The following is an 18,410-nucleotide window of genomic DNA, read 5'->3' on the forward strand; positions in this document are numbered from 1 at the left end:
CGTATTGTCATTGACCAATTTGAAATGCAATGTATTTGATAAGCTTCCATAGGAGAAATGGACAATACAACCACAATACCGGCAAGTCAAAAGGAGAAGGTAGGAAAGAACAACTATAAATTAGTGTTGACTCTGTATATAAGACAATATTCAATATATAGATTAAACAAACAACCAAGATATACCTATTTTGATTACAATAATGATAATGATATTGTAATTGTATATTTTTATTTCAGCTGATGTTGTTTTTTTTTTCCTTTTTTTTTTTGCTCTCTCATTTAGCTCATAAAGAATAATAATTGTAATAACGAATAAAAGACAATCCTAAGATGAAAGGGTTATGGACAAACCAATGTTATAGGGGGGGGGCAAGCCACCTAATTAAGCTGCAAATCCAATAACACCACATGCTGGTCTGCCGCCGGCGTTACCGGTCTTCAAGGAGTCAGGATGGCCACCTTTACCGAGATCGTCTTCACCCGAGTGGACCACAACGGTTCTGCCGAGAACAGAGTGTTCACCAAAGAGGGTAACTAAACGGTCTGTCTTGGAACCTCTTGCCACACCGCTACCGTCTGTTTCAATGTTACCCAAGTCGCCAACGTGTCTGTCCTCATCTTCTGGAGCACCGTGGTTCTTGCCAAATGGGTTGAAGTGAGGACCGGCAGAAGTACAACCATTGGTGTTATCACCAAAATGGTGAATGTGGAAACCTCTCTTTGCGTTTGGGTCATTACCTTCAATTTCCCAAGAAATGGAAATAAGGTCTTGAGCAGATGCTTGCTCGAAGGACACGACACCTTTGACAGTAGAATCACCTCTGAGAACTGCGACAGCTTTCACCATTGTTTTATGTTCTATTAGTTTGTGTAAGTTTAGAGTAATTTGCTCAAAATACTGTATTGGTCAGTAAGGTGGCAAGGGGGGGTAATTAGGGAAATAAGAATTAATTCCCCCAATTCCGGGCAATGCTCCCCTTATTTATTTGTCTTGGTTACCGTATTGAGATGGAAACAGCTCGCTGGTTGAATAACTTTGGACAATGGCATAATCGGGGGAAAACAATGCACAGTGAGCGTGAAATTATACAGGGAGTTGGAGGGTTAAAATGTTAGGGGGGGTGGGGGGGATTACTCAGCAGCACCGCTCGCGGCCCTTCTGGTCCTTTCTGTTTTTCAAGCGCGGGTGTCGATGTTTTCAGATTGCATTGTATTTGCGACGCGTCGATTTTTGTTGCATTTGTATCTTATTGTGGTGTGCATGCGACGCGTCGATTTTTGTTGCATTTGTATCTTATTGCAATGTCCATGCGACGCGTCGATTCTCTTGAAAATTCTATGCAAGCTCTCCATTACCACAGCAAATGAGATAGAGTTGCCCCCCCCTATGTGTTTCCTGATATGCACGACATTCATGTTTCTCGTGCATGGGTTTTTCCACCAAACAGGTGCGATCAAGACACGGACATTTACTTGTATACACGTATACTACATGTCTTGACCTCTCAAATGAGACGGATTCCACTATTGACTCTCTCTACACACTTGCCCAATTACCACTCACGCTGTCTCTTTACCTAGGGGAAATCTCTTGAGGTCGTCTAGTTTGCAATGTTTAACATCTTCAGAGTCTCGGGAGATATTGCCCATTTGGTCTCCCATATCATTCTAATCCACACAATCGAGAAGAACAAATCGGCAAAGGGTATCTCCTTAAAGACCCAACTACTATACGCCCTCGTCTTTATAACGAGGTACTTGAGCTTGCTAGTGCTCGATTTTGGGTCCTTCTATAACACAATTATGAAGATCTTCTTTTTGTCAACAACTTTTTATTCAATCTACCAAATTAAAAAATACACTAAACAAATCTCTCAATACATAGACAACTTCCCCATTCACTACTTGATTCTCCCCTGCTTCATTCTCTCCCTCCTATTCAACTACAAGTTCTCCATCCTTGAAGTCGCTTGGAGCTTCTCTCTCTGGCTCGAATCGGTCGCCATCTTACCCCAGTTGTTTATGCTTCAAAGCCAGGGCGAAGGCGATCTCTTGACCATCCACTACATCTTTGCTCTCGGCCTCTATAGGGCCCTCTACATCCCAAATTGGATCTACAGGTACTTTGCAGAAGACAGATTCGACATCATCAGCATTGCCGCTGGTATTATCCAAACCCTTGTTTACTCAGACTTCTTCTATGTCTACTATAACAAGGTCATCAAAAACTCCCTCAAATTACCACAGTAACAAAATCATCATATACTTCATATACAGGCACAGATTCGTCGTCTCGTATATACTTGTTTGTTTATACACTATTATATATATATATATATATAAATACTTAAATCAATCCTTCTTTAGTGGGAAATATTCAGTACGCACACCCTCCTTGGTGACAATCATAATCTCTAAACCATCTCCAACCTCTATGTGTCTCTCAGTTGCAGAGGAAAAGGCATCTCTCACCAACTGAATCACCTCGTCCAATGACAAGTACCTGATTTCTCTTCTCTTGGTACCGTTACTAGTCGGATCCATTTGGTTCTTGAAATTCACTTGGTTGTCCAAGAAGGGCATGATCAACGAAGCTGCAGCACCACCAGCTCTACACTGCTCCCTCTCATATGACCCAACAGGATCAAACGAGTAGATGGCACCTTTACCTTCGTCATCCAGTCCCGCCAAAATCGTATGCACATAGTAGGGGAAGAACCTCTTCCCATAGAGCATGTGCTGTATTAATCTGGCCGCACTGCTGCTCGTCAATGGCTTATTATGGTCAAAATGATACCACTTCAGTCTATTCTCAAATACCTTAACCAATTGCGTGGCGTCACCTGCAAACCCATTGGCACTAAGCAACAGGTTGTCGCCAACATCAAAGACCTTTGGCTCGTATCTAGAATTGATGCTATATCCTGTGGTTTGTCTGGTATCTCCTGCTAAAACCGCAAAATCCTCACCAGCAATACCAAGAATTGTACCTCCATTGTCGGAGTACGGATTGAACCTGTGCTCTATCGGTTCACTACGGACCTCGTTGGCATACTCTGTCGTTGGGATAGTCTTTTGCATCTTACTTGTCCTATGTGTTTGCTTCTGTCTCCTAGCACCTCAGCAGCATTTGCCTTCCTATGATGAAACTCATACTGGTCTTGTCATTTCACCCTTATGTGAAAATTCATGCTCGCGCACTGCAATTGTCTATCAATCGAATGGCACTAGGGATAGCAATATGTATTAAAATGTATTGGGTTATTTACCAGGTTATTTACTAGAAAAAATAGATTCAAGCGGTTTATAGAGACGAACATTAGACAAAATGAAAGAGAGGTTAAAAACCAAATCAAATAAAGAATGGGAACAGAACCACTCTTCTTTAGTCTATTGACAAACGTCACTCAAAAAATTATAGAAAAATCCAACAACCTGTAAATGGTCATCTAAACGCACCCATTCATCAGCAGCATGGGCTACCAGTGTCTCTCCCCTCCGTAAGGTGCCAGGTGTAACTTTGAATATGTTATCTGACAAATCCCAGTAATGTCTAGTATCTGTATTGGGTGTCATCAAAGATGGCGCAATAATGTACTTTGCCTGGCCTTGGGTAAACTTCTCCGGATAAACTTCATCTTCATAGAATGATCTCATGTTACCCGTCACACTATCCCAAACTTCCCCATAATCAGGGGTCACTTTTGCAGTTTCTAATTCCTCTTTGTATGATTCAATTAGCATTTGACCATTGGAAGTTTCTGGAAAAATAACTTCACTTTTGATTGTTAATCCAATATCGAAAAGCCTGGCGGTTTTGATTGCAAATCTCCGTGCCTTGTCAATGACAGTCTCAGGTGAATTGCCATATGTAATTCGATGGTTGATTAAGGCTGTCACATTTCTTGGTATTGAGTTTACCTTGTCTCCGCCATGTATAACATCTATTGCTTGCGATGTCTCTACAGTATACCTGAATAGCGGATTCTCATTGATCAATTTTAGTAGCTCACTTCTTGCTTCCAAATCTGCTCTTGCATTTAATATAATAGATCGGATAGACTTATCAACTTCATTGTCTTGTTCAGCCATACATTCATAGGTTCTGAAAATGGGATTTTCCTCGGTGAGAACTGGAGTATAACCTTCAAATTCATAATTAGAGAGAAAAAAAGACATCATACCAATTGATGTGTGCTTTCTTGGTAATGAAGAGTGCCCTCCAGGGGTGACGATACTTACTTTTAAATCATGGTATCCCTTCTCACCCGTCATTATCAAGCCATAATGACCACCAAACATCTCCGACATCATTGTCATACCTTCATCCATTATCAGATAGACCGAATCTTTTCCCAAATAATCGACAAGATACTCACCAATCTTACGTGCTCCATTGAAGCCCGATTTCTCTTCGTCAAATCCAAAAGCAAATAGAACACCTCTTTGGAAATCACTCTTGCCATCGGATATCCTCAGCTCCATTGCCTCCATTAACCCAACTAGTAGATTCTTACAATCAGATGAACCACGGCCGAATATCTTCTCCCCATCATAATAACCTCCCCACGGATCGATATTCCAATTCTCAATTGTACCTATGGGGACGGTATCTTGATGTGCATTCAACATTATCGGTTTCAAACTTGAATTACTTCCTTTAAACTCAAAAACTAACCCCCACTCATTGATGGTATGGACAATTGCCTTTTCATAAACTAAAGGGAAATTTTCTTCCAAATATTTATGAAAATTGGCAAATTTGGAATAGTCTTCCACATCATCGTAGACAGTTGTATCAACTTGGATTGACTTGGAAAAAACTTCCACAGAGTGGTTTCTGTATGCATCATCATGCAAAATCCATTGTATTTTTTCATGCTCTTTTATTGGTCTTTTCTTAGATTTGGGACACTTTGGTACGGAATTAATTGCTTTGGAGGGTTTACTGGACTTGAGGCACCAAACCGCTAGAGAATTTAAGGCTAGGATAATTGTTAGAATAGCGGATATGGTAAAATATCTAAACTTGATAGATTTTGGCTTTTTTATATTTAAGCTCATTCTTTTATTATGAATTGGTTACCAAACATACAATTTCTTTGGAGGAGCCCCTCAATGTCAACATAGTAACAACATTATCAGAAGCCACCAACAGCAAGTAACTACCATTTTTTACCACTTTGGCCGTCTCGGCCGAAAGGTGTTTTATTTATCAGTTTATTTGCAGTCCCATCATAACTTACACCAGCTCGCAACAGTATATTCAAAAAGATCATAACTTTAGCCAACAACTGACACATGTAAAGTCACTATTTGTTTTAAAGCTGTAATTATAGTCTATTACAGGAAAATCAGAAATGAAAACCATTCGGAGCATCAATTTTACAAAATTTAGAAGTATGTTAGATGGTCGGATAAGATATCCACCTAGCCACCTATTAGGAAATCTTCAATAAAATCCTAATACTTCAGAAAGCTTCCGTTAGTGATTTCATTTTCTCGTATCTAAGTCAAAAATGTTTAAAGCTATAATAGTCTACAAAACATCCACTATATATTTTTTTAACATATACCTAGTATGTAGTTGTAATAAAAGGCAACGACTTGCATATGCGTCTCAATGTCAACATACTCGTTTGATCCATGCATATTTGCTTCAAACAAATTTGTGATTCCTGGTTGAACCCTATAGATATGATCCGTCAGCTTCCAGTAATGTCTCGTATCAGTATTACCTTGCATTGATGTTGGAGAAATGATATATGTTGAATTCTTGAGTTTTTCCGGATAAACTTCTTTTTCGTAGAAAGTTCTAATATAGCTGGTTAGTCTGTTCCATTTGTCATCATAAGCTGGAGTGATGGGTGCTGGCAACATATCCCCATTTTTCTCGAGTTGGCCTATCTTGATAACACCATTCTTCGTGGCAGGGATGATCTCCACATTATTCACAATCAACCCAACGTTGGAAAATTCAGCAGCAGGAACTGCATGCTTTATTGCTTTTTCCCAGATAGTATCAAAAGTATCACCAATAGTAATTCTATGGTTTATTATTGCCGTCGCATTTGGTGGTAAGGAATTGTATTTCTCACCTCCATATATAACGTCAATGGCCTGTGAGGTTCTAATAGTATATTCGAAAAGCTTGATTTTTTCCAGCTTCCGAACAATAAATCTCTTTGCAAGTTCATTTGCCCTTGAAAGCTTTAGCAAGATGTCTTTTAAAGAGAACTTGCTACTTGGATGATGCTCAGCGTTACATTCTAAAAATTTCAACATTGGACTACTATTAGGTAAACTAGCTGGAAACTTATCTCTTTCGTAGGACTCTAAAAATCTCGACAATATTCCGATCGACGTTGTATCTCTTGGATTGGATGAATGTCCACCGGGGGTAGTTACTTCAACCCTCATATCCATATACCCTTTTTCTGATGTAACAATAGGTCCAAAAAATGTCCCTTTCAATTCAAGAAACATTGGTGCACCTTCATCAATAATATGGTCTATGGTATTAGGACCGTATTGCTCAAGTAAATATTCACCAATCTTCTTTGCTCCCATATTTCCCGAAATTTCTTCGTCAAAGCCAAATGCAAGTTTGAATCCACGTTGAAATTTATGGTCTGGATAATCTGTAAAGATTGTCTCCACTGCATTCATCAATCCCACAAGAAGACCTTTGACGTCATTTGTGCCTCGACCATAAACTCTTTTATCGTCATAGAATCCGCCTAATGGGTCAAATTTCCATTCCTTTATATCACCGAGAGGAACTGTGTCTTGATGCGCCATGAACATTGCAGGTTTGAGAGCTGGATTTTCACCTTCAACCTCAAATAGTAACCCATACGTATTGATTTTGGTAACTTTTGCCTTTTCGAAAACAATTGGAAACTCAGTTTCCAAATAATTGTGAAATACTTCAAACTTTGTGAAGTCATTCATTTTCTCATCAATGGTCGTGTCAATCTGAATAGCTCTTGAAAACCTATCCAATGTCTTCTTTCTAAACGCAGAGTCATGAAGAATCAATTGTGTTTTCTCATGATTTAGAGTATCAACAAATTCAGGCAATGGGCATAATACCTCCTTTGAGTATAGAGGTTTGAAATTTAGTGCACTCGGATATTGGTACACCAAAATCGAGAAGATGATGACAATTAAAGCGTTTGGCAGCCAGATAGGACCCATCAGTTGATAGTTATTACAGCTCAGTACATATAACCCAAATAAAGCTAAGTTTCTAGGAATAGAGACAGTTTGCAAAACAGGTATAGTGCCAAGTTTCTTTTCTGAACCAATTTACACGGAAAATTGCTTGGCCGCATGAATATACAATTTTGAAAATCTTCTTTGCTTCTACGCATTATTTTTTTTTTTTCTATGCGAGTGCAGTGTATAACCATTGTTGTCCAATTGCGATAGAATAAAAAATGACATTAAAAGTACTGGGTGGGTTCCATCTTTGATGAGTCATTCACAGCCTCCGAAGCTGCTCAGACGATCCACATGTGTTATGTTACAGTTGGCATGCTGGTAATTCCAAGTTCGGGCGGAAATTTTGCAATGCAAAGTTTTATGTGCATAATGTATATATAGCTGAGTAGGGGACTTTGATACTAAGACAAAAAAAAGTTGAATCGCAAAGAGAGTAATTTCTATACAGCCGTATCTCGTGCCACAAAGTTTAAAGGATAGTAAGGTTCAGTTATACTGAAGTTGTTATTAAAACTCAAGATGGCTGTTTTCGTAGCTTCAGCATTTGATATGCGACAGCGCTTTTTTTTACAACGATAATATAGGGCAAGTTGATATTCCTCTTGTTTCAATAAGTTATATAATACATGGTGTGACGGTGGTAGTGCACAAAATATACAAATTATGAATTCAGTTAAAAGGTACTAAAGACACCTTCTTTTCGACACCAACATTCGTCTATTTCATTCTCCAGTTGTAAATAAAACGTGTTGATTATGCTGCTCTTTTGGAACATGCGATCGATTTTGGTCTTTATTTGAAGTTCGTTCTCAGTCCGATAGTATTGAACATGTAGATATCCAATCAATGAGGAGTTAGGGCCGTCCTGGGGCCAGAATCGTGGTGTTGTATATGACTTTACTCCCGGAACATTTAGGACACCTTCAAGGAGACTCTTCAGTTCGGTTTCAGTATCACTGTTCAACGAAAGTAACAAACTGGATGATGATGACTTAATCAATGGGATAGCAGAAACAAAAATCAAGGTAGCAATCAAAATCGAAGTGAGTGGATCTACAAAATTCCACCCTGTAAGTTTGATTATTATGGTGGAAATAATAACACCAACCGAACCCAGAGTATCGGCCATAATATGAAGAAAAATACCATGCATATTGTCATCGTCGTGTATATGGGTATCTGTATGTTGATGTTGACAGCTGGAAACCTCTACATCGGATTCCTTCAGATGCTCAAGATTAAAAGTAACCTTATGTATTTCCTTATCGTCATCATGTGAGTGTTCGTCCTTTTCGTGCTTATGAGAGTGTCCACTGTGATTTTCACTGTGAGAATGTTCGTGTTTATGATGATCGGAATCGTTACTGTCGGCATGCGCAGATGAGTTCTTGGTGTCATGCGAGTGTTTTTCTTTGTTTTCATGATTATGGTTGCAAGTGTGATCCTCAATGTGGCTATGTCCGTGAGAGTGGCTGTGTCCGTGAGAGTGGCTGTGTCCGTGAGAATGATCATGGCCATGGTTAAATGCAAAGATACCTACTAAATTAACCAAGAATCCTAACGTACTGACAATCAAGAGTTCGGTAGTGTTTTCTAAAGTGACCGGATTGAAAAACCGTTGAATGGACTCGTTAAAAATACCAAAAACAATACCGAGAAGCAATGATCCATTTGTAAAGCCTGATAACGTGCCTATTCTGGCTAAACCAAAAGGATACTTATCGGTAGGGTGCTTGGCGTTGTGTTTGCTGATTACAGACGCCATTAAGCCTAAGAACAACGACATGCAATCAAGGAGCATATGAAGAGAGTCGCTCAACAAACTCAAAGATCTGGATCTAAAAGAATACAACAATTGGATAAACATGAAGGCAATGTTTAGCAACAAAAAGTTGAAGATCGATTTAGATTCTTCAGAATTCACCAACTGCATGAACAAGGAGAAGAAGGTGACGTTTGTTTCGTCAGCAAAAGTACCGTTATCATTCAAAAAAGCTGGCCTTTTCTTTATTTGAAGATCTTTGATCCTGATGAGGAAGATTGATAAGATGCTAAAGACAAGCGAAAGAGCATGGTTTCTAAAAAAATCGGTGAATTGAACCGCAAAGACGAAATCCGGGGCAACACTTTCATTTAGAAAAGTGATAACTAGGATAAACAAATTTAAAATGCAATAGTTCACTTTGTAGCACTGTAGGATCAGGTCGGTATTGATGATGTCATTTAATAAGCTTGAAACTTTCAAGGAATCGATCTTCTCGTTCTCAAACTGGCTACAAATCAAAATAAACAGCGAACCAATTGAAATCAATAGCATCTTGAAATTGTAGACATCCACATACTTATATGTGATCATGATGAAACTCAATCCAATAATGAAAATATGCATTCTACTGGACAATGATATGTTCGAAGGACCTGTGGTAGTTGGCCTGACTTCATCTGGTTCATATGAATCCTTAGAGAAAAAACATGGGACCGCTAAGGAGAAATATCCAATTATAGTCTCTGTCATGCTATTTCCGGCATAGTAATCTTGCAATAGATCGAATGTTACCGAAGCTAGAAAAACGAATTGAAGCTGATACTTCTCGTAGAATAATATGGCATGGCTTTTGTCCGACACTTTGTAGTTATTCTCCATCTCAAACGATCTATGGAACGACTTCTTCACCTTTTTGTTGAGAATTTGAGACACCACCAACAAGGAAACCACGCGTATTGGTCCTAGATATGAATTAGCCAAAAACAACAGAACCAACGGAGACCACAGGTACAACATGTTCCCCAAAACGTCTCCCTTCGCATCAGTGTGGTCTTCCCTGGTATGTCCAAAAATCATCCTCAAGATAACTTTCACTATGACCATCACCATGGAGGAAAACAGTATAGCTTGGAGCAAGTTCAATATTAGGTATGACGTTACATCGAGTTCGGATGTAGTCACCGTAAGTGTCAATGACACAAACAACGTCGGGAGGGCTAGCAACAACGGCGCCAAATCAATCAGAGTCATAGTCTCCTGTTTAAGTGAATGTTTGATTGAAGAACGCCAAATCCGTCTCGTGGAAAGAAACGTGTCTGTTTATTTTTTTTCTTCCGTACGAAGAAAAAGAAGACACATCAACTAGACTTTCAAGAAGTAAGACCCGTTAACCTTTGTGGTCCATAATTACAGGCGAGCTAATTTCAGCTGAAAAAAAAATAAAGACATGTTTTATTCTTTGTCGATTTATTATTTCTTTAGAGGTCTCTCCGTCAAGTCTGCTTTGTTTCATTTCTATACCTGCGTTTATATATATATATATATATACCTACATATGTGTATATGTATATGTGTACACACTGACGCGTAACCGAATAGCAACGTTTTCATTCATATGACTAGGCACGACCAACCTCTTTACATACATCCCCCCAGATATTTATTCCTTCGTCAATGTCTTGGGAACTCATATAACTCACGGAAAGACGAACACCGTGTTTGCCCCACTCTAGACTATCCCCGCTAACTTCGAAATTGTCGCCGGTCGCTAGTATAACGCCTCTTTTGGCACATTCTTGGGCGATTTTCAGGTTGTCATATTCAGGAGGTAGTGTAACCCATGAGAAATAGCCGCCGTCCACGGGCGAAATCTTTGTTCCCCTGGGGAGATATCTCAAAACTGCACGTTTCAATGCGCTTGCTCTCTCCCGGTAAACATGGACGAAGTTGGATACAATGTTATCAATCTCTCCATTTCTTAAAAGTTCTCCAACAATTACCGTGTTCAAGTGTGAAGGCGTGCCTCCTGATAAGACAGCTCCTCCTGATGCCAATGCCAATGCCAAATGAGGTGTGGCGGTCTCCTGCCAGCCAACCCTTAAGCCGGGACCTACAATTTTGGAAAATGTGGCATTTGATATGACGTTGCCGTAGATTTCACCTTCAGGTAGTGTTTCTCTGTCCAAGTAGACCATCCGTTTATGGTATTCAAAACCATCGGTGCCTGCTTTGAAATCCAAAAGCTCGTAGACGTCATCACAAATTATTAGCATGTTGAATTTTCTGGCGATGTTGATCAGCCTCAGCTTTGTCTCGAGAGATAGCGATCCCCCCTTTGGGTTGGAGAAAGTTGGGACCACATATAGGACGTAGTTGTATATCTTCTTCATTGGTTTCCCCGGTTGTTGTGTCTTTGGAATATCCTCAGCGGTGATTGGTTTGGAGGGGGTAACCTTTTCGATCTGCTCCAATTCCGTCACGAGGCTGTCAATGTCAATCTCACCGTTGTCAAACTCTGGAATCGCCTTTAACTTCCCCGAGTACCCATTGTCTATAAAGCATGAGTTGACCAAGAAATAGGTGGGAGAGATAACGAAAATCCGTTTTGTGATATCGTTGAAAGGATAGGTGCATTGTAGTATTGCGTTTGCCAATCCAAATGAGGCACCGTTTGTGAGATTTATACAGTTTGGATCTGTTGGCGCCTTGGCCTTGAACAAACGATCGTTCCACTGTGCCACTAGCGATCGTACTTCCAGGTTTCCCAAGTCGGGACCGTAGTTCATTGGATGTGTGTTCTCCCTGCCATCATAGTGAGCCATTGTTTTGGTGAAGGATCGAATAACGCATTGAGAGGCATGCAGAATCTCCCTCATGGGGAGAAGATCTGTAGAAGGGTGGCCCTTGAAGAAGTTGTATGGCGCTAGCTTCTGGTGTGACATGGATATACCGTGTACGCTATACTGGATAATGTGCACTCTGAAATGGTAGAATGTATTTATCTAATACCAATAATAGTTAATACGAGTAGACTCTCTTGCATACCCTATTCCACTCTCAGATATCTCCCACAATCGTTGAATTTTTGTCCATTTACCGCGCCGCTCCTATCAGAAATTTCCTCTTTAGGAAACCCCTGGAAAGCCAATGGCATACAATTACGGATCAACATTAGCACTTGGCTCCTATGCTAGATATATCAACAGAAACGGATTGGACTAGGTAACGACCACATGGAGGAGGAAGTTGGCAGATAGGAGCATGTATATCGAGCATTTCCAGAATTGCCAATGAGACGAAGGCGCAACTAGATCTGCCAAGGTAAACCAGACATAAAACCCCCGTGGTTTGTTCACCCTACCACCATGGACAAAGCCACATTATTTTTATTTTTTTTTTTGCAATAAACCCTCTCTTCTATATCCCTCCTATACCACGTGTAGACAACTTTTGATATACCACCAGCCATAGAGCTCGTCTCCAAAAGAGATTATCTCCTCCCACTTGAACTTATTCAGTGAGAGAAACACACTTAAAACACACACAGTTTTAGCTGAGCACACAAAAAAACACGGAAAACCCTCGTGTCCCCTGCACAGCCTTGGAGTTGCTTGTCACGTCCGGCTCTTCCTCGCCGCGTCCCCCCTTTTTACCCCATTGGGAAGACACATCGAGCACAAACAACCACAGCACGGACCTTTGGAGGTGTGGAAAATTTCACACCATCCCGAGGCAGCCATGACAACACATGTATTTTAAGTTCGGTATGTCTCTGTAACATCTCTTTGCAAATACTAAAAGTCTCTTGTCTTGTCAATTGCTTATACATATGGGTATACTGTTTAAAGGAAGAGTAACTTGAAACGACAAAAGACGAAAAAAAAAAAAAAACAAAAAGTAAAACAATAAATAGCACCCGGTTAAATGTGGGTGGAATAAAATACAAAGTGACACCTGGTCAACATTTAAGAGTATACTGCAAATTCCATAATCCAGGCGTTCTGGAAAGCAAGACATTAGAAGAGGAAAGGGAAGGGAGAAGGAAATGCAAGTAAGAAAGGAAAAAGAAAAGAAAAGAAAAGCAGCAATCCGTCAGCTCACAAGATCTTGGCATGATTCGTAGCATACCATATATGAGAGGAAAGAGACTGTTGCAAAAGGGGGGGGAGGTAGAAGCACAGGACACAGGACCAGTAAAGTTAGAAAATAAGGAAAGAAAAGAGAAGGGGGTGAACAGAGTTCATAGGAAAGCAATTTCTAAGACAAAAAAAAAAAAAAGCAAACACAAACTGATAGAAAGTAAAGCAGAGAGGAAAAGCGTGTTCAAAGTCCGTCATCCAGAATACCATATTCGAACCATTTATGATTCAAGGCCTCCCTGGCGGTGATTCGCTTTTGAGGATCAAAGATCAGCATTTGTTTGATCAAATCAATGTAGTAGAACCAAAAGATGTACTCGTCATATGAAGAAGATTTGATCTTGAACATCTTCATGGATTCAATGGGGGAATAGTCCAAGTTGAATTTGAATCCAACTTTCTCTTCAACAATTTCTTCAATGGTCTTCAATTGGTTCACCTCATTTATTAGCTTTTGATCTGTTCCGGATCTTGGGAACAAGAGTCGCCCGGTCTTTTTTGAAAAGGCCTTTACAACTGAAGTATCAAACCTGCTATTAACCTGCGACTGTTTCTTGTTGGTACCATACAAGTTTAGACACTTTCTAACCATCCCCTTATCAACCGGCTGACTAGTGACTTTTTCCATCATTGCCAAATGTTGTTCATTTTCATGGGTTTTGAATAAAGCTTCTCCGGTTAATAATTCGATAAGAATAGCACCAACAGACCACATATCACAGGGGTAAGACCAGCCAACACCTAAAATAATCTCCGGTGCTCTATAATGTCTAGTTGAAATTATTGAAGAATGATATTCATCCTCGAAAATGGCAGACCCAAAATCAATGGTATAAATTTTGGGGTCCTTTAGAATCTTACGATAGAACGATTCTCCATCATTTGGTCTTGTATACGGTTTTTTCTGATAAGAGGAATCCTTCAATAGGATATTTTCCGGTTTTAGGTCTGTGTGAATCAATTGTAGATCATGTAAAAACGCAACGGATCTGAGTAGTTGTTTGGTCATTGCCTGGATGTGTGAACCAGGAAATGGCAAAAATTGGTTGTTTTCCATAAAGTCATAGAGGGAAACCTTGAGCAAATCCGTTACAATACAGATGTGGTCCCTATAGTCAAAACATTCTCTCAAATGAATACACTGGAACTTGTTAGTTGGATCATGTTTCTTCAACATTGTTAAGACTCTCAATTCAATTTTGGAAGCCTCTCTGTACTTTTTGATTGATTTGATAATCTTGATGGCAACATAAGAGTTTGTCTTTTTATCATAAGCTTTAACAACTTTACCAAATGTACCTTGACCCAATAATTTCTTGATGATAAATCGACCATTAGCAAAAGGTGCACCGTTCTTGACTATATAGTATCCGTCATCATCGTCGCATTTTTCGTCTTCAACCAGTGAGGTATCATAGACTTCATTCTTGATACTTAACATGTTGAAATCATCATCTCTGGTATTCGACCTTGAATTGTCGTTATATCTATCATCATAAGAACTGGTAGTCACAGAAGATTTTGAATGGGATGAGTACCCGTTATTAGATGAAGAATTAATTTGTTCTTGAAACGAAAACTTCCTCCTCGATAATGGTGAGAGGTTTGGTTGTTGTTGTTGCTTGACAGTATAATTTTGGGTATTGTGGTTTATGAAGGAGGCTTTGATATCCCCAATCTTAAGTGAAACTTCGTGGTTATCTAGGGCCGGGGAGTACGTCATCTTTGTGTAAGCCAATTGAGGTAGTGACTTTGTCCTGGTTTTCTTTTTCCTTGGATTTATTATAACATTGTGATTTGGAGAAGATATTGAGTTTGATTTCTTAAGGAACCTGTTGAAAATACTATTGATGGAATTTGAAAAATTAACATGGGATGATGATCCAGTTTTGTTATTATCATAACTTTGAATGAAATTGTTGTAACTGGTGTCATCATCATAATTACTCAAGATATTTTGGTTTTGTTCATACTCCAAAATCGCAGGGTCATCACTGTCAACAATAGCTTGATGATACTGGTTGCTGAATCCATCAATCCCCTCTTGGACATACATGTTTCCGATATTACTATTGTCATCACCATCGGCGTTTTCCATAGTGGCATCGATCATGTTAAGCCCGGTATTTCTAGATGGGTAAACAGAAGTCGACTCTGCACTCGACTGGGTCAAATTATTGTAATAGTTTTTCTGCTGCAAAAACAGATTGTGATCATTTGGATAAGTGTCATTTCTGTGAAGAGCACCATGATCATCCATAATATTCAGACTCATGGGGTCTTGGTCCTGCCCCTCGTCTTGATCTTGCCCATAAACTTGATCTTGAAAATTGCAACCACTGTTGCTTAAATTGGAGAATTTGTCGCTGAAGACGTAATCCTCCTCCTCAGAGTCTAAATTGATCACCTCGTTGTCAAAGGGATCACCAAAATGCTGTTTCTTTGGTGTTAGCACAGGTTTTGTTGAACCGTTCGATAAGAGACGTTGTCTTTTTCTGCTATAATTTGAGTCTATACTTGCCGCCATCATCTTTATCTAAGAATTATCTGCAAAGGCGTTACTAAGTTTTGTCTATTGTTTATTTTATCGGCTCTGCTCCTTGAAATATAATCAGTTATAAAGAAACTTCACAGTGATGGAAGGATATAGCTATTTTGTCGTTCAGCGGGGGATTTTTTTTCTCTTTTTTTTTGCCGAATATGCAAAGAGATGGTACCTACTGCACCTGTAATGATATGTTTATGAACTTTAAATGGCGTTACAATAGAGAGTCTCCAGATAATAGATAAAATCCACACACGTTTTCACCTTGTGGAATATCTGACAGCTCAATAGAAGTTTTTATTCGTGTAAAATGATGTGTCAGCCTTTTAGTTCCTGAGTGGGACGTGTCTGTTGTAATGGAAATTGTGTGTAGATAATGACCCCTGAACGAAATAATGTGTTTAGATGGTCATATTTGATAGCCGCTCCTGGAGGCAATTAATTAATTCTCCTCATATTCTTGTAATGAAAATAGTGATATTCATTTGCCCACGAGGGGGCTTGGCAGAATCAAGTCAAATTGCTGGCTTTCGCGTGGAGAAATGGGGAACTGTGGCGCGGTTTTTTTTTCTTTTCCACTTTTTTTGCTTTAAATCTTTTCCAGATTACGTTTCTCCACTTGAAGTGGCGCATGCATGACCTCTCCTTAGGAATGGATTCACTTCTGTTTATTGGATCAACAAGAGTTACTCTCTTGGACAAACTTGACGCTATAGTAGCTGGGAACAGCTTTTCAGAGAACTGATTGGTATAATTTACCTTTACTACTTGATAACAGGAATGTCCGAAATGGTCCAGATCCACTCTCTCACCAATTTGGGAATTGAAAGTTTGGCTGATGATCAGGTAAACAATGGATCACTGCAAAACAATGATGTGGATGCTGCTACAGCAGCAGCTGCTGCTGCTGCACTAGGAGTTGCAAGACCTGAATCAAACGAACTAAACACTCTAGCCAATATTCCAATGGAGAACATGGGTTCTCATAACGGCAACACGCAATCGGTATTCAAACTCACTGTGGAAAAACCCAATGGTGATATGTTTAAATGTCATATCTGTAGTAATCTCTTTACGAGAAAGCACAACCTAAAGGCACATTTACTAACCCATACTGATCGGAAACCCTTCAAGTGTGAGGAATGTATGGCACAGTTTAGAAGACATTATGACTTGAAAAGGCATGAAAAAATACACACTCGAGAGAAACCGTTCTTCTGTACCAACTGCGGTAAACGTTTTGCCAGGGCAGATGCTTTATCGAGACACCAAAGCTCAAGCAATGGGTGTTTTGGAAATGCCGAAGACGAGGACGATGCCAGTCAAGGAAAAAATCAGCGTAAACTCAAAAGGAGGAAAATAGCTAAAAAGTCGGAGAAAAGCTCCATAAATAGTGAATCTACATCTAGCACAAATGCCTCCAGTGTTAGTGGGAGTAGTTGTATGTCGACCAGTTCTGGTAGAGATAATATGGAGGCTGCTACTGCTGCCAATGAGGACGACGAGTCTAACTTTTTTGTTCATCACCAACTAGTATCAAGTACCAAATTGAAGGACGCGGACGGTATTAATACATCTAGCACGATCAACACGATTCCAACAAACCAACGGACTGAATCAAGTTCAACTAAACCAAATTCTGAAGGAAATATTGAGGAACGGGTGATTAATGAAGATGGCAATCATGGTAGTGGTGCCGATAGCGATGGAAATCATAATAATAACAATAACAACAATAGTAATAATAGTACTAGTAATAATAATATTGATGATGATGATGATGAGGCTGAGGAGGATGATGATCGTGTTAATGGTATTGATGGCTATGAAAGAGGGATAGATTTCTCAAGCGCAACGGCTTTATTAAATGAATTAAAAACTCATAGTACGGTGGGTTCCGACGGAAATATAAGTATACAGCTATCGCAAGAATCCTTCAAATCTCTCAAGAATATATTGGAAACCTTACAAGAGTTGGATTCACGGGTGTCCCAAATACATGCATTGACGGATGCAAAGTGAGTTTTGCCAAAACTTGCATTGAAGTATAATAATAACTATGTACTTGTAGCTTTTTTTCTCTGTCTATTTATATATCGGACAACACGCCTTCTACTTGGCAACCTAGACACTAACTATATTCTATATACACGAACCAAAGGTCGTCCAACAAGCTCTCTATCCACTATTTTTTGAGTCGGTCCTCCTCCTCATCGGTGGGCAATCCCAGATCTCTCCAATCCACCTTGTCCATTAAATCATTATCCATCCGGCATTTAAGATAGCTTTTGGCTAACAATCTGCAGTTTGGCGCATTCTCATTACCAACAATCTTCAAACATCTCATATATTTTGTCATTTGCTCCTTGCAATCACCATAATGATCTAATGGGAAGGACCCACGTTCCGGGGGTGTCGTTCTTAGTGCCTTAATAGAGTTCCCTGGATTTGCGGACATGCTTTCTCAGTCTCTAAAAGATCGGGATTTGAAAAGTCACACATGGTCTTTAAGGATCAAAGCACTTCTACTTTACAATTTGGAATTTCAATTACACTCGCGCCATGTCTGTACGGAGAAAATCGAAAACTATCTGGCGGCTTGGTACCTTGTATTATCTTGGTGTGGCTATAACAGAATTCAATGATATAAAACAAATCAGGGATTGTGCGATTAGAAGTTATCAAATATCCTCGGCTAAAGAAGATATTAACTTACTATTAGTAGTAGTGGT

The 18,410-nt window shown here is 39.5% G+C and overlaps 10 protein-coding genes across 10 annotated transcripts; 2 read left to right on the forward strand and 8 right to left on the reverse strand.

Moving 5' to 3' along the window:
• Positions 1-384: 384 nt before the first annotated feature.
• Positions 385-849, reverse strand: C5L36_0A09050 (uncharacterized protein; the record flags this gene model as incomplete). The annotated part of the gene is made up of 1 exon (XM_029463928.1): positions 385-849. The coding sequence occupies one exon, from the start codon at positions 847-849 to the stop codon at positions 385-387; it is 465 nt and encodes a 154-aa protein (XP_029319788.1).
• Positions 850-1,613: 764 nt separating this feature from the next.
• C5L36_0A09060 (uncharacterized protein) lies at positions 1,614-2,252 on the forward strand (the record flags this gene model as incomplete). Its single annotated transcript, XM_029463929.1, has 1 exon — positions 1,614-2,252. The coding sequence occupies one exon, from the start codon at positions 1,614-1,616 to the stop codon at positions 2,250-2,252; it is 639 nt and encodes a 212-aa protein (XP_029319789.1).
• A 102-nt stretch (positions 2,253-2,354) lies between these two features.
• On the reverse strand, positions 2,355-3,083 carry C5L36_0A09070 (uncharacterized protein; the record flags this gene model as incomplete). Its single annotated transcript, XM_029463930.1, has 1 exon — positions 2,355-3,083. The coding sequence occupies one exon, from the start codon at positions 3,081-3,083 to the stop codon at positions 2,355-2,357; it is 729 nt and encodes a 242-aa protein (XP_029319790.1).
• Positions 3,084-3,392: 309 nt separating this feature from the next.
• C5L36_0A09080 (uncharacterized protein) lies at positions 3,393-5,066 on the reverse strand (the record flags this gene model as incomplete). Its single annotated transcript, XM_029463931.1, has 1 exon — positions 3,393-5,066. One exon carries the CDS (start codon positions 5,064-5,066, stop codon positions 3,393-3,395), a length of 1,674 nt encoding a protein of 557 aa, XP_029319791.1.
• Positions 5,067-5,567: 501 nt separating this feature from the next.
• Positions 5,568-7,202, reverse strand: C5L36_0A09090 (uncharacterized protein; the record flags this gene model as incomplete). The annotated part of the gene is made up of 1 exon (XM_029463932.1): positions 5,568-7,202. The coding sequence occupies one exon, from the start codon at positions 7,200-7,202 to the stop codon at positions 5,568-5,570; it is 1,635 nt and encodes a 544-aa protein (XP_029319792.1).
• Positions 7,203-7,902: 700 nt separating this feature from the next.
• C5L36_0A09100 (uncharacterized protein) lies at positions 7,903-10,245 on the reverse strand (the record flags this gene model as incomplete). The annotated part of the gene is made up of 1 exon (XM_029463933.1): positions 7,903-10,245. One exon carries the CDS (start codon positions 10,243-10,245, stop codon positions 7,903-7,905), a length of 2,343 nt encoding a protein of 780 aa, XP_029319793.1.
• Positions 10,246-10,613: 368 nt separating this feature from the next.
• On the reverse strand, positions 10,614-11,936 carry C5L36_0A09110 (uncharacterized protein; the record flags this gene model as incomplete). The annotated part of the gene is made up of 1 exon (XM_029463934.1): positions 10,614-11,936. The coding sequence occupies one exon, from the start codon at positions 11,934-11,936 to the stop codon at positions 10,614-10,616; it is 1,323 nt and encodes a 440-aa protein (XP_029319794.1).
• Positions 11,937-13,317: 1,381 nt separating this feature from the next.
• On the reverse strand, positions 13,318-15,663 carry C5L36_0A09120 (uncharacterized protein; the record flags this gene model as incomplete). The annotated part of the gene is made up of 1 exon (XM_029463935.1): positions 13,318-15,663. The coding sequence occupies one exon, from the start codon at positions 15,661-15,663 to the stop codon at positions 13,318-13,320; it is 2,346 nt and encodes a 781-aa protein (XP_029319795.1).
• A 795-nt stretch (positions 15,664-16,458) lies between these two features.
• On the forward strand, positions 16,459-17,700 carry C5L36_0A09130 (uncharacterized protein; the record flags this gene model as incomplete). The annotated part of the gene is made up of 1 exon (XM_029463936.1): positions 16,459-17,700. The coding sequence occupies one exon, from the start codon at positions 16,459-16,461 to the stop codon at positions 17,698-17,700; it is 1,242 nt and encodes a 413-aa protein (XP_029319796.1).
• Positions 17,701-17,863: 163 nt separating this feature from the next.
• Positions 17,864-18,136, reverse strand: C5L36_0A09140 (uncharacterized protein; the record flags this gene model as incomplete). Its single annotated transcript, XM_029463937.1, has 1 exon — positions 17,864-18,136. The coding sequence occupies one exon, from the start codon at positions 18,134-18,136 to the stop codon at positions 17,864-17,866; it is 273 nt and encodes a 90-aa protein (XP_029319797.1).
• Between the last annotated feature and the right edge of the window lie 274 nt (positions 18,137-18,410).

The sequence above is a fragment of the Pichia kudriavzevii genome, chromosome 1 (genome assembly GCF_003054445.1).
Source record: "Pichia kudriavzevii chromosome 1, complete sequence".
NCBI classification, from domain to species: Eukaryota; Fungi; Ascomycota; class Pichiomycetes; order Pichiales; family Pichiaceae; genus Pichia; species Pichia kudriavzevii.